The sequence below is a fragment of the Mytilus trossulus genome, unplaced genomic scaffold, assembly GCF_036588685.1.
Source record: "Mytilus trossulus isolate FHL-02 unplaced genomic scaffold, PNRI_Mtr1.1.1.hap1 h1tg000233l__unscaffolded, whole genome shotgun sequence".
NCBI lineage: Eukaryota > Metazoa > Mollusca > Bivalvia > Mytilida > Mytilidae > Mytilus > Mytilus trossulus.
Window position 1 is genome coordinate 1,894,784 of NW_026963314.1, and position 27,877 is coordinate 1,922,660.

General features: G+C 32.7%; 1 protein-coding gene across 1 annotated transcript in view; it reads right to left on the reverse strand.

The window, feature by feature from the left end:
- LOC134701211 (uncharacterized) overlaps positions 1-27,176 on the reverse strand; it is a 68,258-nt gene extending 41,082 nt beyond the window's left edge. Inside the window, exon 1 of the mRNA XM_063562347.1 lies at positions 27,125-27,176. Within this exon, the coding sequence (XP_063418417.1) occupies positions 27,125-27,160 (36 nt within the window). The 5' untranslated portion in view covers positions 27,161-27,176. The remainder of the gene's footprint in view (positions 1-27,124) is intronic.
- Between the last annotated feature and the right edge of the window lie 701 nt (positions 27,177-27,877).

Consider the following 27,877-nt stretch of genomic DNA (forward strand, 5'->3'; position numbering starts at 1 on the left):
TTTACAACTTGAAGGTTCTGCTAAAGATGAAGTGAAATATCGTTCTCATCTAGTTCGACAAAGTCCAGATCAAAGTTTAGAAATTTTACAAGATGCCTTTGGTGTAAAGGATAACATTACTAAACTACAGAAGAATTTTCTAGATCGTGTGCAAAAGCCAAATGAATCACTCAGGGAATATTCGTATGTGTTAATGGATTTAATGAGTAAGATTACAAATAAAGATTCTACTTGGATGCCTAATAAAGAGAAAACATTGTGCGACCAATTTTCACAAAATGTACAAGACAGTTTCTTAAGAAAACATCTGAAACAAATAGTTCGTGCACAATCTCATATACCATTTTTGGATTTACGTGAAGAAGCTATTATGTGGTCTGAGGAGGAAGAATATAAAGATAAAAGATACAACACAAAGATGAAAAGCGAAACAACCGATACTGTACCGGAAGAACCAACAGCTGATGTTTGCGCTAGTAAGGATAAAACTGACAGTAGTAGTGAACAATCTGATAAATTCAACCAATTATTGGGTATTGTACAGAAACAAAGTGAACAGATTGAAACATTAACAAAGATCGTTAATACAAAGCAACAGTCGACTAATTATAACAGTAGATACAATAGGTTTGAGCCACAACGACGCACTTTGTTATGTTTTGGATGTAATGAGCCAGGTCACAAGATTGCAGATTGTCCAGTTGTTAATTCCAAGAAGTCGGGAAACGGGTAGAGTCTACTGTGAAGAGTCCCATTGTAGATGATAACCATATGGACTCAATTCAAGCTGATCGTTTAGTGGGTAAATGTCCAATCGTTAGTGCTTACGTTGCGGGATTTAAAGTTAACTGTCTAGTAGATACTGGGTCAACTGTTACAACAGTTACAGAGTCATTTTATAACCGTTTTCTGAAGAGGTGTACTGATCTACAAACTGATATTACGTTTAATCTGAAAGGTGCAAATGGAACTTGTATACCGTATATAGGATATGTTGAAGTTGATATTGACATTATGGGACAACGTTTGCCAAACAGAGGTGTTTTGATTGTGAAGGATCCTATTGATAGTTATACCCGTATGAGAAAAGAAAATGTCCCTGGACTTTTGGGAATGAATGTTATTAGCTTATGTAAAAAACTTTTGCAAGAAGATTATGGGAACCAGTATTCAGAACAAGTTACCGAAATAGCCGAAAATTTTAAACTTAGAGAACTTTTTAAAGCTTGTGACAAAAACGAACATTGTAATACTATTGGATTTATTAAACTTTGTTCTAGTTCACCAGTTCGTATTCCTGCGAATTCTGTGATTATTTTAAATGGAACTGGGCCGAATTTACCAAGATTGTATAATGCTGTGGTTGAACCTTTACACACTAGTGGACACTTGCCTTCTTCTTTTATTGTTGTACATACGTTTGTTACTGTTCGAAATGGACGATTAACTTTTAGAGTTGCTAATATTGGAGATGATGATATATGGCTTGCTCCAAGAACTAGAGTTGGTATTTTATTGAAAGGTGATGTAGAAACCCATGATAAAGGACATGTTGAATTTATACGAACAGGTCATACAGAGGAAATTTATATTCATGATATTGCTTATTTTGCAGAAACTGATGTGAATTTGTTAAAGATTGAAGATTTTGAAATGCCTGTAGATATTAGCCATTTGTCAACAACAAGCAAGCAGAGAGAGGAAATAAAAACATTATTTTATAACTATAGTGACATTTTTTCGAAAAGTGATACTGATGTTGGATATACAAAGACAGTAAAACATAAAATTCGCACAGTAGATGATGTACCAATTGTTCAACCATATAGACGAATTCCGCCTAATCAGTACGAAGAGGTCAAGCAACATATACAGAAGCTAGTTGAAAAGAAGATTATTCGTGAAAGCACAAGTCCGTACGCTTCACCTATTGTACTAGTGAGGAAGAAAGACAATTCTCTGCGCATGTGCGTGGACTTTAGAAAAATGAACCAGAAGTCTTACAAAGATGCTTACCCATTACCTCGTGTTGAGGAATCCTTTGATGCTTTGAGTGGAGCTAAATTGTTTTCAACAATGGATTTAACTAGTGGTTACAATGTCGTGGCGATGCATGAAGATGATATAGAGAAAACTGCTTTTACAAAACAGGTTGGACTTTACGAATATCTACGAACGCCGTTCGGATTATGCAACGCACCTGCAACATTTCAGCGTTTGATGCAACATTGCTTTCGAGATGAGATTTTTAACATTTTGTTAGTCTTTTTAGATGATATTATTGTGTATTCTGCAAATATTGAAGAACAATTGAAGCGTTTAAAAGTTGTTTTCAAGAGATTACGAGAACATGGTTTAAAACTGAAGCCTTCCAAATGTCATTTTTTTAAACGAGAAGTTCGCTATTTGGGCCACGTCGTTTCAGATGAAGGAATTCATACAGATCCAGATAAAATCAGTGCAGTTCAAGATTTTGAAATACCTACAACCGTTAAGAAGTTAAAGTCTTTTTTGGGTTTAGCAGGATATTACCGTCGATTTACACAGGGATTTAGTAAAATTGCAGGACCTTTACACAAATTAGCTCAAAAGTTTACACCTCATCCACGAAAATTATTTGGTAAGGATTGGACTACTGATTGTCAGACTGCTTTTGATACTCTGAAAGAACACTTAGTTACTGCTCCAATATTAAGTTATGCGAAGTTTGATGAACCGTTTATTTTGGAAACTGACGCAAGTATGCAAGGATTAGGTGCTGTTTTGTCACAATTTGTCGATGGAAAATTGCGTGTTGTTGCGTATGCTAGTCGTGCTTTAAGGCCAAATGAGCGCAATATGGATAACTATAGTTCCAGAAAATTAGAACTCCTAGCTTTAACTTGGGCTATTACAGAAAAGTTTAGAGATTATTTACTTGGATCCAAATTTACAGTTTTTACAGACAATAATCCATTGTGTTATTTACAAACATCGAAACTAAGTGCACATGAACAAAGATGGTTGTCGAAATTAGCCGTTTTCAATTTTGAGGTAAAATATAGACAAGCTAAACATAATACCAATGCCGACGCACTACCCCGTATGCACGATAAAATTGAACTTTCGAAATCTGAGGATGTTAAAAATTTACTTCAAACTTTTGCTGCAGGAACTGTTGTACCAAATGACTTAGCAGCAAATATACAGTCTGTGCCACAGAAATCAGTTTATATAGAGGAATCATTCGTGACACTACCTACTTTAGATAGACAGGAGATTAAAGATTTACAGAAACGAGATACAGTGATTGGTAAATTTATTGAAATATGGAACACTAAACGTAAACCATTGAGATCGGAGCAACGGAAATTTGAAAGGCCGTTAGTAACATTATTACGTCAGTGGGACCGTATTGAAGTAGAAGATGGTTTAGTTTACAGGGTAATCATTGATCCAAATGAGGGACACTTGAAGCAATTAATTTTACCAGCCGTTTTACGGGACAAAGTATTGAAGAACTGTCATGATAAATTAGGTCATCAAGGAATTGAGCGCACATTCTGCAATATTAGAATCAGGTGTTATTGGCCGGGAATGTTTAGACAGATCAAGGATTATTGTAAATCATGTGAACGTTGCATTGTTTCAAAGATGCCACAACCTGCCATAAGACCAGCAATGGGCCATTTGATAGCTAACAGACCGTTACAAATACTTGCAATTGACTTTACTGTTCTTGAACCAGCACACGGAAAAGAAAATGTATTAGTTATGACAGATATTTTTACGAAGTTTACTCGTGCAGTACCTACGAAAGATCAGAAAGCAGACACTGTTGCGAATGTATTGTTGACTGAATGGTTTTGTGTATATGGAGTACCAGAGCGTCTACACTCCGATCAAGGTCGGAACTTTGAATCTGATGTTATTTGTCAGCTTTGTAAACTGTACCAAATATGTAGATCTCGAACTACACCTTATCATCCCGAAGGAAACGCACAATGTGAACGCTTTAATAGAACACTACACAATCTTCTGAAATCACTTTCTCCAGATAAGAAGAAACATTGGCCAAAGTATTTACCGGAACTGGTATTTTCTTACAATGTGTCACAGAACTCAACAACAGGTTATAGTCCTTATTATTTATTGTTTGGTCGTAGTCCTAAATTGCCAATTGACTTTTTACTTGGAACAAATCAGACTGATGAAACTGATCAATCATTAGATGAATGGATTATTGCGCATCAGAATCGTTTACGATATGCTTACGAAAAAGCTGGGGAGCAGACAAAAGATCGTGCTGAATACCGCAAGACTAAACATGATGAGAAACGTTTCAATCCTGAAATTTGTGTCGATGACAAAGTTTATATTAGAAACCGTGGTGTACATGGAAGAAATAAGATACAAGACACTTGGAGCTCGACTGTTTATCGTGTAGTGCGTTTGTCAGAAAATACCGTCACTGTAGAACCTAATGATGGCGCTGGTGTTTCTAGAACTTTGAACCGTCGTGATGTCATTAAATGTAATATGCAACAAACTGTGGATGATAAAGGCAGTGAATCCGACAGTTCAGATGATATGTTTATACCAAGACGAACAACAAGAACAACTGCAGGGAAACATACAAATCCAAATAGACTTCCAAATTCTATTTTTTCTAAGTAAATTCATTGATGACATTTGTTGTACATAGTTATGCCTTATTTTTGTGTGTCTTATTTGTGTCTCTAATTTTTTTTTTGTCCTATTTTTGTCACTTATTTTTTGTGATACTTATTATGATAGTAAAGGGAGTATGTGGATATAGATATTTGCATTATCGAGACGATTAATACTTAGCTGGGGAGTATGTGGACAAGTTCATTTATATACATATTATCTATTTGATATTATTCCCAATTTTGTACTTAGTTTATATCTATTATATCTATTTTACCCTATAATGTAATGATCTTACTATATTGAACATATTTTGTATTATATGGTTCAATGAATCCAAAATACTCTATTTAGGATCTTTGATATTTACTCACCACTGGCTATTGGACAAACTACCTTACTTAATAGTTGTTTTATCTGGTTCTATCTAGTTAAACAGTTCACCTTTTGACTATATATATTGTACTTTTCTACTATATTGTCAATGCAGAATAAGAAACACCAGAAACAACATTAAGAGCCGTAGCCAGCATTATAAGGTATTTACATTTAAGGGTTTTTCAAATTAGTTTATGGTTAAATGTTTTTGACTTAAATATTTTATTTAGTTTCATTTACTTTGCTAATTGTATTTCAAACTTTATATATTCTTTTTACCTGTAATTAACTTTCAATGTTATATAGTATTTTATAGAGTAGTATGGTCAACTTACTTTAGTGAACAGTTTTCATTTGCATTGATTAACAAATTGTTTACATTCAGAGTGGTCATTTAACTGTGTTTTGCATTAATATTTATTTGCAATTGTGTAATTAAACATAATATACATTATTTGCTACAAAATGATATATTCATATGCATTTATATGTAAAGTTGTATTTATTTGTCATTATCTGTATATTTCAGATCTGTCGTTGCCTTCTATTATATATTATATTTATTAAAATATATGAACGTTCTGCATAATTTATCTGAGCCTTATTCCACCTGGTCACAGAAATGTTTTGAATTTGTCGTTTTGGGGCATTTTACTGCTGACTATGCGGTATGGCTTTTGCTCATTGTAAAGAACGTACAATGTCCTACAGTTGGTGAAGTCTGTGTCATTTGGGAACATGTGAGGAGTTGTCTTATTCGCAATGTACCAGATATTTTTTTATATAAATTATCTAATACGTTAATGGTAAGAAAATATCAGAAGCGCTTTGACAGCATTAGTTATATGATTAACACAAAATTACCCCTACAAATGTTTTAAACGAGAGGCATGATTAGTAAAATGCATTTCATGAACTCATTATTTTATCACGCATGACAAACAATAACATTGAGGTAAATCCAGAAAACAGCTTCGGACGCATTTAGATTGATAAAGTGTAGTTATCATTCTTATGCAATACCCTTCAAATTGCTTGAACAGACGCCTCCGGGTGTGGGAATTTCTCGCTACATTGAAGACCTGTTGGTGACCTTCTGCTGTTGTTTTTTATTTGGTCGGGTTGTTGTCTCTTTGACACATTCCCCATTTCCATTCTCAATTTTATTAAGTCATAAAAAAATACAAATGTAATACTTCCATTAAAAAAGTTTTTTGATCATTTGCATTTTTACAATAACGTTTTAGCATTTGTTCGTCTTTTCCATGTTACCTGTATAAAACTGTACACAATGGCACCTATATGCTTCGTTGGTATATTAATAATCGGTAGAGGTTTTCAATACAAAAAACTGGTATTTGAATGCCCCTGTCCCAAATCAGAAGCCTGTTGTTTAGTTGTTGTCGTTTTTTTTTTGTGCTTACAATTGGTAACTTTTTATACATTGTGACTGGGAATGAGAGTTGTTTCATTGGCAAACACAAATCACATCTTCTTATTTATATAAGAGAGACACTTATATTTTCAACACGGATAATATGTGCCATAAAGAACTCGACGACGAACACAATCACACATGTAATGATAATACCAGTAGCAATAGTGAATATAGGTAAAAAGATAAAATAAACAAAGAATATTTAATTAAAATGTCTTATACTAGCTATAGATTATTTGTTAACTTAGCTGATTGGATAATTGTGACTCTTTTGTTTAATCAAAGTTTGTGATAGCATGAGCTGATGATTGATAACTAAGTATTGTTATTAAAACACAGATCGTTCTCTATGATTGTCAGTCGGCATTAAGGTTGGTTGCAAAACGATTAAATATTTGAAGTACATTATAATTTATAAACCATATTTTTGTACACTATTGATTAAGCTCAATTGACAAAAGTGGAGTACACCTGCGCAAATGAGTGATTACCACGTTCTTTGGTCTCTGTGAATGGTTGCAACATTTGCAATGACAGCGTTAATATGTATATTTATATTCATATGATCACAGATGCACACTTTAAACACTTTCTCAAGAACAACACGCGACGGAGAAGATTAAGGGACAATGCTTGAATTTGTCATCGATGATATCTATTGATTGATTGATTGTTTGTACTGAACGCCATTTGCAGCACTGTTCGGTTCATCGTGGCTGTCTGATGTTATTTGTGAAGGAAGCCTAAATTTCATGGCTCCAACATGTTCGTTGAATTTTGTACATAAGTGCCTTTGAACACAAACCTGCTTTTAAAGTTATCAATAGTTGTACATCACTACTGGCCAGCTTGTTGTTATATCTATATACAGATGAAAAATGTGCATTTCTTTCAGATAAAAAACGCAACTTTTAAATATTGCACCTGCTCTATCCCAAACAGATTTATACAGTGTAGTGAACCACTAATATTAAATATTAATGATTTATCACAAGTGATGTAACAGTACAACATAATTGATCAATATTAAAAACCTAGATAATTATTCTCTATTTATTAGTTGTAGTTTTTTTAAGATAATTTTCAGAAGCTCTGGATACTATCAGATTAAGTTTATTTTGAAGTAGTAGGAACTGCTGTTTTTATGCTCGATTCATTCTCACGAGTCAATTCCTTTCTTATTTTTTTTTACTTATATGATCTCTATTGGCTTTAACTTGGACAGTTATTAAAACTATGTAGCTCAGAGATGCATGCGTTTAATAAGTTCTTGAAATACAATGAAATAAATCTGCTCAAATATCTCATAAAAATGAAGCCTCAAGTTATAATACTTACTACGAAGACGCCTCAAGCCATATTTTATACATGTAGTTATGACGGAGATTTAGCCTCAAGGTATAGCATTAATGATGATGATAATATTGATGTATGCCTTATATCCTGCGACAAATATTACATATATATTAAGGATGATTAATCCTGTCCATGGATCTGTCGGAGAGCTTATATATACATATATATCGCCAGAGCGTGACAAAAATTGAAACTAACAATTTTTGCTAACTCAATCAATATAATTATGTGATCTTTGTAGAATCCACTTCTAATTGGATACGTAACAGAAAATTCCCGTAAAGACTGAAGTGACATTATAGTTGTCTCAAAATGTAACAAGTATATAAATTGGCATTATCATCGAGTTTTATTCAGAGATAATTGGGTACAGGATATTTTTAGCCAATTACTATGTACTATAAATTGATAGTTTACTATCGACAGCGGTTCATGTTTATACGCAGTCATTATTAGTCATCAGTTGTTAATCAAGTGCACCTTCTAAATAACAATCTTTATATAACGAATTGGTGTACACATTTATTTACAACCATTTACATCCATTATCATCAATTACATTTTTATTTATCTAATGGTCGTTGACTTTTTTTTGACAGAAAAGTGTGTGTCAACTATCAAAATGTAAAGAGGTACAAGACTCTATTATTTTTCTTTTAAACATACACATCCCGTTGTCGTACGTTTTCCCTGTGGAAAAAAAATTGTAAAATAAAGGATTTTAACTGCAGAAGAGAACGTTTGAAATGATGCCTAATAAAGTATGATGCAATCCCATTTATCAACTCAACAGAGACACATTCTGATTAACACTTTGAGTTCATTTTTTCCCCGAGATTGCTAAAAAAATCCCTCTTATAATAAATATTCACGGAAATTCAATATAATAAAACATTATGAAAAAAAGGCACACCAATCTGATAACGACAAACAAAATCAACAACAATATCAAATAATAAGAGGTTCATTAAATTTTGCAAAGTATATCGGAAAATAAAGTCGTTGTCGAAACCATAAAAGACAACTCAAATGAATCGTATGATAGAAAAAGATACGTAATATACGTGGGCTTATGGAAGCGAAGTTTAGGCAGGAATCTCAATAGTCACGTGATATATACAAATTGTACCCCTATTTTTGACATTTTTACTCTTTGAGTATGTTTGTTTTGTTCATGCATCGTTGACAATGTAATGGAATTTGATGCGACTGTCATACAAGTGAGAGGTTTAGCTAGCTATAAAACCAGGTTCAATCCACCATTTTCGACATTAGAAAATCCCTGTACCAAGTCAGGAATATGACAGTTGTTATCCATTCGTTTGATGTGTTTGGACTTTTGATTTTGCCTTTTGATTTTTGATTTTCCTTTTCGAATTTTCCTCGGAGTTCAGTATTTTTGTGTTTTTACTTTTTATGATATCTTTAGTTTTTCATCATCTTGGAAATACTTGATATTGATTAAATTTATTAATAATGCGTTTTATGGTTTAGACATTTTTAGTTAAATCTTGAGTGACGCATTTCACAAAATTAATAGGAAAGCATTAACCTGTCCCGTTACGTGCGTACGTCGATTTAGGTACGTATGTCATTGTATTGGAAATTTCAACTAAGAGAAATAAAGACATTACATGTGTACAAAGTACCATTTCTATTATATCTCAAAATATCAACATCTAAAACACACAAAACACTGTCTCGCGGTCAATCATGAAAAAACAAATGTTGACACAGGCCACATGATTCAAATATATGCAAAATCTAACTTGCAACATGATTCAAAACAACACTAATAATCATATTTTAAAGACGCAATTTATATAATCCTTTCAACCCCAAGGGTGACTGGGGTTTAGAAATATGGTCACTTAGTCTTCTCCCGACCGGCAGTAAAACGCTTGCCGAAGTGGGGCGTCCGTTTGGCTGTGCGGGATGTATCAAGTTCGCAGTCACGTCCGGTCAGAAGGGGGACGTTAAATCCGATGCCTCGTGTTAGGAGATTGCCACGCTCTTTGCACGTTAAGAACCCTTGCAACAACTCTTTGAGGGGTCCGTAGGTGGCCTGTTGAAAGGCAAAATTTCTGTCTCTATCCAATATACCCTCATTTTCCAGTGGCAGTCCAAATTTCCCCGACCATAATCCTTTATTATAACAACCTACCTATTGTAATTATTGTTAACTTGTTCTCGTCCTGAATATGCATGAAATATTTGCCACTGGACGTTAAGCAACCAACAATCAATCAATCAATATATAATCCTTTCTTTTAACACCATTCATACTTTGTGTATATGTATGCATATATCATTATAAAAATGCCATTCAAAATAGGATGCACACAGTACGAAACTAGGCTTGAAGTGATTATCTTTTTAGTCCTATTTACCCCTTAATATGTTGAGTCAACAAAATACTTTACCGAGAAGAAAAAAAAATAACTATTTTACTACATGCCACTGGAAAAACACCTTCTTTAATATATGTACCTGTACACCTAAGTCTAGTATATGCTTATTATGCAAAACCAATTATTTTGATTAAACAAAAAATGCCAGTACAAACGTTTGTAAAGAGCAACACAGATGGAGTATTTAAAAACTGGTGATTTGTGAAATCACATTTAAAAAGCATCAACACTGTATGTAAATATCAGATAAACAACGGATACAACATCAACACAATCAAATTCATAAACTGAAACTTGTAAAGGTTAGCAATACAATTTAACACATACTATTGTGTACTAAAAGCCCTTACACCGTGCACGTCTCTAACAAAGCATATTGCTAACACTTTATTTACCAGAAATAGTAGGAACTCTTGACCTCTAAGCCAGTAAACCAAGGTCAATCCCAGGAGCAGGCAAAATAAATTAACAATAAATACAATAGGCAGGTACTGTAATATAGGTCTTCGGGTAAATTAAATCTGTCAATTGAAAATGTGGATAAGTTTGATAAAGACAAACATTTGACTTTGCAACAGGCCACATATGGAATCCGTAATGCACCAGAATATTGGCTGGTGGTGGTTGTGTATTTGATATTTTCAACAGAGCCAAACGAACACCCCGTTAAAGCGACTGTTTCACTGTCAGAAGATGACCAACCGTCGCAAGTCACCCTTGAAGGTAAGAATGAAAAAGAAGACGACTCCTTCTATTTAAATTGTTGAATGGTGTTTTATATATATAAACCGCAGGGCACTAAACCAGCTTATGTTATAATTAATTTTCGATCTCTGTTTTCTCCTATTAATTATAGATAATGCTGTAGAAATTGATCAGTTGTAGTTTTAAAAGAAATACAAAATGTCAAATAGCTTCATCGGTATGTTTATATATTGTTTTCTCAATGTAAGGACAAATTCCCAAGTAATGCATATATTGCAACGGATTGTTAAACATTAACAAATATGTGATGATCTGTTTGAAATTGTCTCATTGGAGTTTTGAATGGGAGAGGGGAAACACTATATGACTTATTGTTTATAGCTTTTGCCGAACGCATGACAAAGAACAATGAGCGTTATAATTCTTTCAAGATCTCCTTATTGTTTGTTAATGTGTCAATATATTTAATGAACTGTGAAAAGCAAACAACGGTGTACTTAAGATTCATTGACTTGATGGTTAACACACATATTAACATATGTACACTAGATTCAATAACTCGGTGAAAAACTATTTTAAACAAAATCTTTTACCTAAAAATAAACTGATTTGACACTATAGTTAAATGTGGTCAGTTAACATTGACATCGAGATTGAAACCGTTATTTTGCATACGAGGTACACATTAACATACACATATGTATTACACTTAATGTGTATATGATAACTTCGTGGTAAACTCCATTTTCCGTTTTCTTTAACATGAAAAAACGAGACGGAAGAACAAAAAAACATAGTTAGAACATTAAAACGATACATACATGAATGAGAGTCAGTAAGAGGAACATATCCATCATTTCTGATCGTTATACAATCTATGACATCTAAAAATATGAACAAGGAAAACATTTAAGTTATAAACTATATTCGATAGACTGTACAATTATATTGCTTGTCCACAAAACAAAAAACGTTCAGAAACTGCTCATTGAACGTTTCAGTTTTGATGTGAACACATTGTTTTATAATTTTATGGAAGCATTAAAGTGTGGACTATGATATAAAGTTACGTCAAACAATTTTAGAACATAGAACCTTGTATAACCTTAATAGAACCTTGTGTATCCAATACGGAACCTTTATATAACCTTGTGTTACCAAGTTAGAACCTGAATAGAACCTTGTGTTACCAATTCGTAACCCAAAACAAAAAAAGACATAGACAACATGTGTACGTTGGTACAACAATGGACCAACCTTGTTTTAAGACGTTGGCCCACGTTGCTTTGAGACGAAGGCCCAAAGCATAAGTGCAAAGTGGTCATATGTTAGCCAAACGTCAACAGTAGTATACCGCTGTTCGAACGTCATTAATTGATAGAGAGAAAACAAATCTGGGTAACAAACTAAAACGGACGGAAACACATCAACTATTATAGTCGCCGTTAGCTGAAATTCGTAGCGGTTATCGGTAAAAATAATCTAAACTATCACAACAGAAATACAAAATGTATGTCACACGATAGGATCAACGCCATACAAGCGAGCGATTATTTTCGCGACATTTGCGAGTAGAAAAATAACGCGAATATAAATCGTCGCGAACTTGTAAAACTTGGATCTTTCTTTATTGAATTACAAGTAAATTTGAAAATCGCAAAATTAAATAACCGCGAAATTGGCATGAAGGGACTTGACGCGAAATATAGTATTCGCAAAAATGAGTTGGTTTACATATTTTATAACAATTACAAGTTGTCTTATTGTCAATCGTACCACATCTTCTTTTTATATATATATAAAAGATGGGGGAACGATACCAGAGGGACAGTCAAGGTCATAAATCAAAAAAAAAAATCTGACAACGCCATAGCTAACAATGAAAAAGACAAACAGTCACACAATAGTATTCATGAAATAACATAGAAAACGTAAGAATAAGCAACACGAACCCCACTAACATTTTGTGGTGATCTCATGTGCTACAGAAGGGTAAGCAGATCCTGCTCCTCATGTGGCACCAGTATTGTTGCTCATGTTATAACAAATCCAGTAAAAAGTCTAATTTGATAGGACACATTCATGAAAGGGAAGGGGATTGTATTTACGACGTAAGGAACATATCCGATATCATCTGTGAAACTGTTATTCCATAACGGTAAACACACTCGTGATGGCGTCCGTAAATTTACGAAGGGATGATTTCAACTTCGTCATTTGAAACTCTTTTTTTAACAGCCTCATAAGAAGGAAGAAACACGTTGGCAAGAAGAGGGGCACCACTGGTTTCCATTGAAATGCTGACAGTCTGTTGAAAAACCCGTCCCTCGAACGTAACCAATATTTTGTCAATTAAGAAGTCAAGCATCTTGATAATGTCAGTTTCAGAGAACTTTTTGTTTGAATCAGAGTGATCCTTTACAAAGTAAGATTTATCCCACTAAGACAATATACGTGTATTTACGTTGGCCACTCTTTTTTATGAAAAAAAAAGCAATCACCAAGTCTTTCAATTTGTCTTTTTGTTTGAAATGTGGAATACCTCAACTCTTTCAATTTGTCTTTTTGTTTGGAATGTGGAATACTTCTGTAAAGTATATACTATTGCAAGATGCAAGTAAGTTAGATTGTATGTACTCTTAAAGATCTTTGAAATTTTTTTAGTACCACATCTGATTCATGCCACCTCTAGAATACGCAGTTTCACAATTTTGATTGCTAATAAAATATATTAATGATTTAGAAAGCGGTTTCGTGAAGCACTAAATCTAATAAATGAACTGGGTGATTAACTTTACTTTCATATACGAATAGAAAATAAATAACGTTGGCACAAAGCTGGAAGGTTTTATACAATACATAGGTCCAACGTTGATCCAAGGATTAAATAATACGGCGCAAGTAAGCATATGGTCTTGAATAATCGATGAATATGTTTCTCTAATTCTTCATCAATTTATCCCTGTCTGCACCTATTGCCTTATTAATCTTAATCAATGTGTGGTTCGTTTGATCTCATTTCGTCCTTGGATAAAAACCGATTATGACGACTAATGTTCTTGTTTACTTCTAAATTTCCAATTATAACGGCATGAAAAATGCTACAATGCCTGATGACGACCTATAAAAAGAACACATCTTTTTGCAGATCAATCGAAAAGAAGGGATAGGTTTGCCTGCGTATTGTTTGAAAATCATTTGAAAAACGGAATCCACCACCAAAGCTCGTCTAATACGATATTTTTTCAATCTGGACAGTTAAATTTTAAACATTTCAAACATGCAGAGCGTTTTAAAAATCTTAACTGTCTCGAGTGGAAAAAAAATCGTATCACACTCGATACAGTGGTATAATCTATGTACATGTCTGTGTTTATACAACTTTGCGACCGACTTAGTTCAAGACTTTTTCTCTACCTTCTCACTGCCGCATATTTCTTCAACAATAAAACCAAACCTTTCATGGATGATAAGCTGCAAGAATCACATCACGTGACAAAAGGGTAAAAAACAATATATTGATGAAGAAGTTAAAATATTTATTTGTAGTAAAAGTATATTTAGTCTGGGTTTTATTAAATGAATTTTAAACTCGTGACGAATATTATCTTAATGTATTTTACAGACTATTGTTTGATAAATCTTTTCGCTGAGTGTTGAATGCCTTGTTTAGTGAATATGAAATATCGTGCTTTATATATATTTGACGTTTATTTTGTCAAATAGAGAGCAAATTATACGATAATATCATATTCTTCAGTTAACACGAATACGTTCAATTTCTGATAATATTTAAAACGAGACTTTTACAATCTTGTTTATATCGGGTTGGCATTATTTAAATAAGGATTAAATGCAGACACATTTAATTTTGTTATGATTGTTGCAGATTAACACTAAATCGTATGAGTGTCTCCGACATTGCCAAAAATAAAAAGAAACGTTAATAAATCCTTTAAGGGAAATTACACCTTTATATCAATGTCTATACTTGTACTTACAAATTTGATAACCATTTACCTACTTATATATGTTGGTTTGCTGATAATTTTTACTATCAAAAATGACTATCTATCTGTAATGGATTCAAAAAAAGAAGCAGAACACTCATAATAGGCCAAAAAAACGCATTTAAAGAGCAATTACTACAACAAGGAGAATAACTTGACAAATCTGGTAAGTACCAAGTCAGGAATATGACAGTTGTTCTTCATTCGTTTGATGTATTTTGCTTTTGACATTTGATTAGGGACTCTCCATTTTGAATTTTCCTCGGATACCTGCGTTTCTGTGATTTCACTTTTTAAAAGATCTCGTCTTATTGGTAATTTATGGTTGGTTTAATTCTATCTATCTATGATAGTTTATTAAATACAAAAAAAACCAAATGATAAATGTTGCATTGCAAATCGACAATAAGGAGTCGTCTGTGGATTAAAGACCATGTTGATCTATATGCATATCTTGTCTTGGAAATAGCACGCAGAAACTCGAAAGATGTAAACCCCAAAGTCAGGGACGACAATAATTTCCTTGGAGGTGGGTATTTTTCTTAAACCCTTTTTACACAGATCACTTACTTTTGCAAAACACTAGCACATAATACCAACATTGATGTGTTTTCTTTTATATGAGAAAAGTTTAGACCAGCACCATATGTTTAAACTGACAGCAAACCAGTAAAAACTGTGTTTTTGATCGATATTTTGGACAGACTTTAATTTTTAACTATCGGACCCTTTCCCTTATATACATGTGGATTCAGAAATGTTTATTCATTGGTATTGAAAGAATACGATGTATCGTTACAATGTTTGTGTATGAATCTTCATTGGGAACGGGCACATCAACAATTAAGTTACTTGAAAGGAATGGGCCCGAACACAATATGAAGCATGTCGTCAGTTCATTGTAACGAAAGTTTAAGACAGACATTGAATTTAAATCAGATTAGTTAGGCACTAATTCTTCATCTATAGTGTGAGCAGGAAAACATATTTTTTATTTCATTATTTGTTTTATTATTTCCCTTATTTTCAGTGAAATACATTATTTTGCTTCCCATCTGAAAAAGAAATTTGGAATCGAATATTCATGTTCATTGACAATAACGACGATGAGAGCACATCATATAACGATGTTTCGACATCATATATATAGAATAACCATACATTGTCTCGAAATATTAATGTTATTTGTACAAGGCTTAGAAACAGGTAGAAAGCGAGGCTGTGCCGAGCATTTCTACCTGTTTCGAGCCGAGTACAAATAACAGATTGATAATTTGAGACAATGTATGGTTATTCGTTATATACTGAAACTCTTATAACTGTTTTAAATGAAGTATTTAGGATAAAAACTGTTATTCTTTAATTGTGAGCGGACAACATAAAATTGCCGCGAACCTGTATGTTTTATTGACGTCATAAATAAAACTCTACGGAAACGCTTTGTTAACGTCATAAACAAGGTGATATGCGATAAACCGAACCATATGATATAAGATAACACGCCCATTATATAACGACACAACCACATATAAAGATGTTTGCACATAATCAATATAAGGGAAAATGCATATTATATCAGTAAATTGACATCATTTCAGGATATTTTCACATCATATAGGTATATTTGCAAATCAAATAAGGATCTTTGCACATCATATAAGAATATTTGCACTTTATATAACTTAAAGAATGTTTGCTATTCATACACGAATGTTTGCACCTTATATAAGTACATTTGCACATCAAATAAGGATATTTGCACATTATATACGAATATTTGCACATCATACATGAATGTTTGCACCTCATATAAGTACATTTGCACAACATATAAGTATATTTGATCATATTATAAGTGCATGAAATATTTCTAACATAACAGAGAGAAAAAAATGTGTTTCATTCTTTGAATTCTCAAAGCCAACGTTTGCCATTTTCAAATAACATTTGTTCGTAAGCTACCATCAAATTGACGGTGGACATTTTGTAGCCATGGAGCTGTCATGTTTGTGCCCACCTTGCTTTCATCAGTGAAGGTGTGAATAATACAATAACATAGACAAAAAAAAACAAACACATACCTCAAAACTTAATTTTATTGCAATATTATATAAATTTGGAGGGTACGCGTGACGGAAAACATTCGGCGTGGGATTTTTTATTCGCTGACGTTGAAAATGACATAAATGTGCCAAAATCATAACTAGAATTTCACAGAATTTAATTATGGCACCCTCAACGGAGTTGGGGTTACATACTGTTATTGTTGTTTTTTTTTGTTTTTTTTTTCTTTTTATTCTGCCACACATTTTGTCCACGCTATTTCTTGGAATTGGTCAGACCAATGTTGATGGAACTATAACATAATATGAACCGCCATGTGAAATTGTGCAAGAGACATTGGAATGGTAAAAAAATGGCTGCCGTTACCATGGAAACTGATAAAATGTAAAAAAAAAATCAAAAATTTTAAATCTTTCATTATAAGAGGCAACCTCTTGAAAGTTTATGTAAATGTTGGCAGTGGCGCCCTAAGTTACCAGCAGTACTTGGAATTTTCAAAATAGCTGCTATTGCCATGGAAACAGCAGAAATGTCCAAAATTTCAAAATAGTAAAAATGCTGCAAATTGGATGAAACTTTACAGGAATGGTAATTGACATGTGCAGAGTTGCATTTTGAAGTTGGATTTTTCAAAATGGCCGCCGTAACCACGGAAACAGCAAAAAAATCCAAAATTTCAAAATGCTCCAAACTTAATGAAACTTTAAAAAAATGATAATTTGCATGTGAAGATGCACTCTTTGATTTTGGAATTTTCAAAATGGCTGCCACTCACCTGGCAATGGGGGAAGGGTGCCATCCGCTATTGCTTGCAATGGCAATTCTAGTTTAACTTTGATTTTCTACGTTTTTCCCAGCTCTATCGCATCAGTTTTTTTTAAGTTTGTACGTTTTCTTTTTCAATTGCAATGTTCAACCCAGCAAAATCGGCAAAGCGTTTGCACATAGGTAACAATAAATGTGGATGTATGTGGGAGGTATATTTTAACGGACATAATTCTGTATATCTCGGAGTTAATATAGATAGATTGGTAATGTTATCTCCTTGATATTTACAAAGCGAAAAGGGCATGTCATTTTAGAATATGGTATAAATCATGTCAGTACCTACTAGGTTGTTATCATTTTTCATACATCTTTGCATATAATTGTACATTTCTGGAAACTGTCAAAATGTTTTTAAACAAACTGTGAGCTTTAAGTATTATAGTTTTGTAACTAACCCGATCTCCTTAGTGATGGTTTTTACATTTTTTTTTTATTTTAACTTGTTTTTCTTCCCGATAACCTGTTAAGATGTTCTATGTCTTCATCAAAATCATCGTATAACGAACATCGACGTAATTCAGTAACTATAAATTGATCTCAAATTAAAATGGACGGTTTTATAAATGATTAATGTCATCTACAGATTCCATTTATAATCCTGTATTTCTAACAGAAATTTATATCAGTCTATATTTAAAAAGTTATTATGGACATACAGATGGGTGCGGTCCTAACCTTGACAAAAGTTAACTTAGAGTTAACTTGTTGACTGCTTTCTAAGTTAACTTGAGAATTTTTAAACAGTCAAGCAAGTTAACTTCGTCGTTGGTGGACAAGACCTACGGTCTGCCTTTTTAGGACTGCTGCAGACCTGTCGACAAGTCTGCTCCAGACCAGACCTGTGGACAAGTCTGCTTTTGACCAGTCCTGAGGACAGGTCTGCCCCAGACCAGACCTGTGGAAAAGTCTGCTTTTGACCAGTCCTGAGGACAGGTCAACCTCAGACCAGACCTGTGGACAGGTCTGCTCCTGACCAGACCTGAGAACAGGTCTGCTTTTGACCAGACCTGTGGACAAGTCTGCTATTGACCAGACCTGAGGATAGGTCTGCTTATGACAGATTATCGTTATAAGAGTTTTCATATCAGACTTGAGCTTTCATTAAAATATGTAAACAACATTCGCATTGTTTTTCCACAGATATCATTTATTATTTACTCGCTAGACTCTACTAGATATTATACAAATGCTCTCTTTTATTTGATATACATGTATTCTTATACAAATAAAAAATAGCTATACGATCACACATAGTTTTTTTTTATTAGAAGGCGGATTGAAAGGTTATCCAACAGATCGGAACAATATTCTCATATTACGGGATATCGGCAACATTGTCTACGTTACTTCGTTCCCCGTTGTTTACCTGTCCCTTCCTAAATTTTATTTTATGCACAAATTTATACTTGCATGGATATTTCATTGATATTCAACTTGTTTGCATTGGATTAACTATTCTATTTCCCGCAGAATATTCTAACAGACATTGTACAGTGTCCGTAAGCATACGGTGTGGTAAAACTATCAACAATCTCGTCAAATTCGTCAGATTTATCGAGAGATTTGTCATTGCCGATATTTATATGGGACGTCCTAAATTTATACTCAATGCGCACTTTAATGAAATAGTTGCCACTTGACGTTTAACTATAAACAAAATCAATCAACCGACATAATAGATTCCTTCTTCTTCTTCCGAATACGGGAGTAGACTCCTAGGTAGGAGTGTAAAACTTCCCGGAAATTGTGTGCTATGTACATATGGACTTAATTTAAAAATAATATGACAAAGAAAAATCATTATCAATAACATATATACATTATGTACAGTGGCTTCAAAGTTTAATAAGTTGCTGTGGATCCTTCAAGTGTTAGAGTGGATATGCCACTTTTGAAGGATTCCAGGGTGTCAGACATACCTATTGCTTCAGGTAGTGAGTTCCAGTCCGAAATAGTGCGAGGATAAAATGAAAATTTATAGAAATCTTTATTTGTGGATATTTGCCTAAATTTATGTTTCCCCCTAGTGCGTCTATCAGAAATTGTTAAGTTGTCCTTAGGAACTTCAACTAACCCCCAATTTATTTTATACAGCATAGTTCCAAGAAGAGAACCTCGTATACTTTTTTTTATTAAAATCATTGTAAAAAGTACAAACGAATTCAGACATGTCAGTGTTGGTACTTTGATGATGTGGCATACTAGTTTTGTTTTACACGTACACCATCATGAACTCCTATATATGATGTGACTGTTATTATGAATAAAGAGATGAAATTCTGACATTCTCAATTTATTCAGAATATTTTTTGCATTAATAGTTTTCCAATATTATTGATTACGTGTACATTTACGGTCCTACTTAAATGTTAACAGTAGCGCCAGGAGAAGACATTAAGGCGCTCGGTACAATGGTATGCTGGTATATAGATTTGCAAATAAAAGTGCACATATGATCAGTTTTGGTCAAATAGTTTTGTTTTCCAAGTCAGCATGAGGTATTAAAACTACTGAAATTTTGGTACGTATCAATATTTTGAATAAAAGGAGGACACGCTGGTATCCTAAATTTATGCGAACCAAAATTTGTTGTTATTAAATTGCAATATTGCTGTCCATTGTCATGATTATATTATACATTGATTCCTGACATAAAAAATATGGCTGATTAATACTATGCGGGTACGTCATGGTGTATATAGATTTACAAATTAGAGTGCACATATGGTCAGTTTTGGTAATGCGGTCAAATAATTTTGTTGTACAAGTCAGCTGGAGGTATCAAAACTACTGAAATTTTGTTACATATCAATATTTTGAATAAAATGAGGACATGCTGGTATCCTAAATTTATGCGACAAAAATTTTTTGTTATTATATATTGCAATATTGCTGTCCATTGTCATGATTGTATTATACATTAAATCCTGACAAAAAAAAATGACTGATTTACTGTCTGGGTATATAGATTTTCAAATTAAAGTGCACATATGGTCAGTTTTGGTGGACGCGGTCAAATAATGTTGTTGTACAAGTCAGCTGGAGGTATCAAAACTACTGAAATTTTGTTACATACCAATATTTCGAATAAAAAGAGGACAGGCTGGTATCCTAAATTTATGCAAACCAAAATTTTTTGTTATTATATTGCAATTTCGCTGTCCATTGTCATGATTGTATTATACATTAAATCCTGAAATAAAAAATATGGCTGATTTACTATACGGGTATATAGATTTTCAAATTAAAGTGAACATATGGTCAGTTTTGGTTGATGTGGTAAAATTATTTTGTTGCACAAGTCAGCAGGCGGTATCAAAACTACTGAAATTTTGGTACGTATCAATATTTTGAATAAAATGAGGACATGCATGAATTCTAAATTGATGTGAACAAAAAATTGTTGTTATTATATTGCAATATTGCTGTCCATTGTCATGATTGTATTATACATTGAATCCTAACATTAAAAATAAGGCTGATTTACTATGCTGGTATATAGATTTACAATTTAAAGTTCACATATGGTCAGTTTTGGTAATGTGGTCAAACAATTTTGTTGTACAAGTCAGCTGGAGGTATCAAAACTACTGAAATTTTGTTACGTATCAATATTTTGAATAAAATGAGGACATGCTGGTATCCTAAATTTTATGCGAATCAAAATTTTTTGTTATAATAATGCAATTTTGCTTCCATTGTCATGACTGTATTATACATTGAATCCTGACATAAAAAATATGGCTGATTTACTATGCGGGTATATAGATTTACAAATTAAAGTTCACATATGGTCAGTTTTGGTGGATGCGGTCAAACAATTTTGTTGTACAAGTCAGCTGGAGGTATCAAAACTACTGAAATTTTGTTACGTATCAATATTTTGAATAAAATGAGGACATGCTGGTATCCTAAATTTATGCGAACCAAAATTTGTTGTGATTATATTGCAATATTGCTGTCCATTGTCATGATTGTATTATACATTGATTCTGGCATAAAAAAATATGGCTGATTAACTATGCGGGTATATAGATTTACAAATTAAAGTGCACATATGGTCAGTTTTGGTGGATGCGGTCAAAAATTTTTGTTGTACAGGTCAACTGGAGGTATCAAAAATACTGAAATTTTGTTACGTATCAACATTTTGAATAAAATGAGGACATGCTGGTATCCTAAATTTATTCGAACAAAAATGTGTTGTTATTATATTGCAATATTGCTGTCCATTGTCATGATTGTATTATACATTTAATCCTGACATAAAAAATATGGCTGATTTACTATGCGGGTATATAGATTTACAAATTAAAGTGCACATATGGTCAGTTTTGGTGGATGCGGTCAAACAATTTTGTTGTACAAGTCAGCTGGAGGTATCAAAACTACTGAAATTTTGTTACGTATCAACATTTTGAATAAAATGAGGACATGCTGGTATCCTAAATTTATTCGAACAAAAATGTGTTGTTATTATATTGCAATATTGCTGTCCATTGTCATGATTGTATTATACATTTAATCCTGACATAAAAAATATGGCTGATTTACTATGCGGGTATATAGATTTACAAATTAAAGTGCACATATGGTCAGTTTTGGTGGATGCGGTCAAACAATTTTGTTGTACAAGTCAGCTGGAGGTATTAAAACTACTGAAATTTTGTTACGTATCAATATTTTGAATAAAATGAGGACATGCTGGTGTCCTAAATTTATGCAAACAAACATTTGTTGTTATTTTATTGCAATATTGCTGTCCATTGTCATGATTGTATTATACATTGATTCTGGCATAAAAAATATGGCTGATTAACTATGCGGGTATATAGATTTACAAATTAAAGTGCACATATGGTCAGTTTTGGTGGATGCGGTCAAATAATTTTGTTGTACAAGTCAACTGGAAGTATCAAAACTACTGAAATTTTGTTACGTATCAATATTTTGAATAAAATGAGGACATGCTGGTATCCTAAATTTATGCGAACAAAAGTTTTTTGTTATTATATTGCAATATTGCTGTCCATTGTCATGATTGTATTATACATTGAATCCTGACATAAAAAATATGGCTGATTTACTATGCGGGTATATAAATTTACAAATTAAAGTGCATATATATGGTCAGTTTTGGTGGATGCGGTCAAATAATTTTGTTGTACAAGTCAACTGGAGGCATCAAAACTACTAAAATTTTGTTACGTAACAGTATTTTAAGTAAAAAGAGTACTTGCTGGCACCCTTAATTTATGCGTGCAAAAATTTGTTGTTATTATATTGCAATATTGCTGTCCATTGTCATGATTGTATTATACATTGAATCCTTACATTAAAAATTAGGCTGATTTACTATGCTGGTATATAGATTTACAATTTAAAGTGCACATATGGTCAGTTTTGGTAATGCGGTCAAAAAATTTTGTTGTACAAGTCAGCTGGAGGTATCAAAACTACTGAAATTTTGTTACGTATCAATATTCTGAATAAAATGAGGACATGCTGGTATCCTAAATTTATGCGAACAAAAATTTTTTGTTATTATATTGCAATTTTGCTGTCCATTGTCATGATTGTATTATACATTGAATCCTGACATAAAAAATATGGCTGATTTACTATGCGGGTATATAGATTTACAAATTAAAGTGCATATATGGTCAGTTTTAGTGGATGCGGTCAAATAATTTTGTTGTACAAGTCAACTGGAGGCATCAAAACTACTGAAATTTTGTTACGTATCAGTATTTTGAGTAAAAAAGGACATGCTGGCACCCTTAATTTAGGCGAACAAAAATTTGTAGTCATTATTTAAATGAATTAAACTATTGCTGATTGTGGCTTCATAGTTCAAGGATGTATAACTAACAAGGACGTATACACCTAACATCACATATACTTCTTTTCAAAAATATACATATATGATTGAATTTGATCTCGGATACATATGTATATTTTCTATGCCTGTTATCATTGTAACCGAGATCGTTTTTATAATAGATAGATTGTCAGATCACAGATAAATTTGTGTTACGTTCTGTGCGTACTTATTTTCAAATCTTTGTATTTAATCCTGTTCATAAACCGGAAGTATTAATTTTCAAATTACTTTATTTTCGATGTTTATAAGCATGTTTATAGGTATTAATGGTTATACTACGAAACAAAGATATTATTTTTTTTTAATCAACGAAGAGCGGTCTTGGTTACAAGTTAACTTAGTGTTGCGCAGACCAGTCAAAAGTTAACTTGGGAACAGGTCTGGTTTTGATCGGATTTGTCCAAGCAGAAGTTAACTTTGTGGCAGGACCGGTTTCCAAGTTAACTTATGTTAACTTTATAACAGGACTGGTTCCGAAGTTAACTTATGTTAACTTATGACAGGACTGGTTCGAAGTTAACTTATATCAATAGCGGACATGTTTCAAAGTTAACTTTTTGGCAGACATAAAAACAGTCCTAGGACCAAGTCCGCTTTTCAAGTTAACTAGATTTTGGTCCTAGGACTGGTCAGAGCAGTCCTATATTCGGTCACAGGTTAACTTTGACCAGTCCAAATGACTGGTTATCAAGTTAACTTGCTGTACATGTTAGGAGTGCACCCATCTGTACATATATTTCAGAAAGTGTACAAATATTAATTAAAAAGAGACCTATAAACTACCTTTGTGTTTATTCTAATTAAGAGAAATAACCTGTGACTGTGAGAAGACATAAGTATGCATACAAGTGGAGATGAGTGTTTGTGTAATATTAATAGGTTTTCAATGTCATATTGTCTTGTTCTAATATGCCTTTATTTCGTTATATCAATTTCCATCAGATTCAGCTTTGAAAATGCTATGGATAATCAGAAATATTCAAAATTCAACGAGAATTGAAGGAGGGAAGATCCATCTTTCCGCCAGCTGACGAAATAAGAATTACATTTTCATTGACAACAAGGTGTAAAGAAATGGTTGTACATGTATTGCTCAGCAAGAAATCATTTTGAATATGCATTTAAGCATTAATTTGTATAACTACAAATTAAGCGTAATATTAAAAAGTTGCCAAACATTACACAACATACCATTTGTAATCTTCAAGACTTGGTAATGGGCGGAACTAGTTGTAAACACATAATGTTTTAAACAAGATTATGTTGTTGAAACCTATTGGGGATTTGTTTTTAAGAAGTATTTTGCTACAATTAGATGTGGAGTGGTATCTATTGGGGAAAAAGAGATTTTACAAACTAACGTCATAAAGAGAAACGTTGTTTTAATTGTATACATATTGTTGTAGATAAAAATCATGTTAATAAACATGTTCGTCCATTAATGAACTTAAATCACTTTAACTACTAGATCCCTTAGAAATGACAACATTTTTATACTTTAAGAGTGTCAGAAAATACTGGTTTTATTTATTAATCAAAATAGTGTTAGATTCTTCTAAACTGTAGATCTTATAACAATAAGAGAATTAACGACATTACATGTACATACAGTACCATTCCATCATATATCAAAATATCAACATCCAAAACACAATGAACACTGTCTCGTGGTCAATCTGGAAAATCTAAATCTTGTCACTGCCACGCAATTCAAAGGACATCATTAAAAAAATTGCATGTCAAAGATATGCAAAATCTTACTAACAATTTGGCTAAAAACTAAAACTAATAATCAGATTTTGAAAATTCTAATTATATAATCCAAATTCTCAACACACAACTCCTACTAGTTGAAAACAACGTTCAAACCTATGATTGCGTTGGATAAAAAACCGCAATTTTTATACGTGTGCATGTAAAACAAATTTCGTTGTAGAGGGGTCTTAATACAGCACAAACAACACTTTTAAAAGACCAAAAAAAGTAAAAAGTATATTATAACAAAACGTTTTTGACTAACAGGTCGAACAATAGATGTTTTTTAAACCATGTTGTCTTCCATAAACGATTGCCAAATAAAATGATCACTAGATGTAACAAAATGAATCTTAATATTAATTTAATACCAAACAGAAAATTATAAACTTGCGGCAAAAAATATTATACCACAAACATGAAGTGCAAACATTAGTGCACAATATCCGAATTTCGACAATTAATATCTCTTCAGTGATGTTAGGGATCAAAACGGCTTTTGGAATGCCACATTATATTATTTACCTCGAGTCGAGATATAATGAACGGATTATATAAACCGGAGGGAAAATATAATACAAGCCTAAACGAAAAAATATAAAACCAGTGAAAATTGAAAACAACGTTTAAACCTATGATTGCGTTGGATAAAAACTGCAAATTTTATACGTGTGCATAGAAAACAAATTGCGTTATAGAGAGGTTTAAATAGAGCACAAACAACATTTTTCAAAAAGACCAAAAAAAGGGAAAAAGTATATTTAACAAAACGTATTTGACTAACAAGTCGAACAACTGATGTTCTTCAACCCTGCTGGTTGCCATTGACGATTGCCAAATAAGTTGATCATAAGAAGTAACAAAACGGATCTTAATATTAATTCAATACCAAACAGAAAACAATGGATTTGCGGCAAACATGGTATACCACAAACATGATGTGCAAAAATTAGTACACCATATCCGGATTTCGACAATTAATGTCTCTTCAGTGATGTTAGGGATCAAACGGTATTTGGAATGCCATATTATTTACCTCAATTTAGGATAGACTGTTGAATTTTAAAGAGTTGAGATAGGATGAACGGATTATATAAACTGGATGGAAAATATAATACAAGCCCAAACGAAAAAATATAAAAATGTCTAAATTGAAAACAATTGAATATATTTAATGAACTGTGAAAAGCTAACAAATGTGTACTTAAGTTTCAATTTGGTGTATCTATGACTCGATATAATACAAGCCCAAACGAAAAAATATAAAAATGTCTAAATTGAAAACAATTGAATATATTTAATGAACTGTGAAAAGCTAACAAATGTGTACTTAAGTTTCAATTTGGTGTATCTATGACTCGATGGTTAACACACAAATTGACACGTGTTCCCACGATTCATTTTTGTGTATCAATTACTTGATGAACAAAGTCTTTAACCTATTATAAACTGATTTGACACCATCACAGTTGTGTGGTCAGATAACATTGAAATCGGGATTGAAACCCGGTAATTTGCAAACGAACCAACGGTTTACATCAACATACACATAATGTGCATGTGATAACTTCGTTTGACATTAAACAACGAGACAGAAGAACAAAAAAGAACAGTTATAAAGTTTGAACATTAAAACGATACATACCTGAAGGAGAGTCAGTAAGATGAATATGTCTATCATTTCTGATCGTTATAACTCATTTATGCCATCTAAAAATATGAACATTAAAATAAAGTAAGATAAAGAGTATATGTTATAGACTGTATATAACATTGCTTATCAACAAAACACAAAAACAAAACGTTTAGGAAATATTCGTCGAACGTTTCCGTTTTGTAATGAAAAACTGTGTGATTTAACATTAAAACATTAAAACATTAAAACCAGTACATTATGAAAACGTTATAATATAACGTTATGAAAAACAATTTTGGAGCCTATATAGACCCTTGTGTAACCAGTCTTGAACCTTGATAGAACCGTGTGTGACCAATCAGGAACATTCAGATAACCTTGTGTAACCAATCTGGAACCAGAATAGAACCTTGTGTTACCAATCTGGAACCCAACACCTAGTCCCAGACAACATTTGTCCTTTGAAGGATCAACCAATCAGAAGGTGATCGCAATCATATAGTATCTTGTGGTTTGCAGAATGGAAAGCACATTGCTACGGGAAATGCGTTAACTTCTACGTTAAAATCCAACAAGAAAAGTAAGTTTAAGACACCTTATATGTAACATTTATGAAACAAGCATTGTTAATCATTTCTTTTAAATGGCAAAAATTGGCATAGTATAAGACAAAAACGAGTTCAGTGATATCAAGTATGATATACAAGTGGTCAAAACGAAAGTAGACTGCAAAAAATATATGAAATTAGAATAATTTATAGA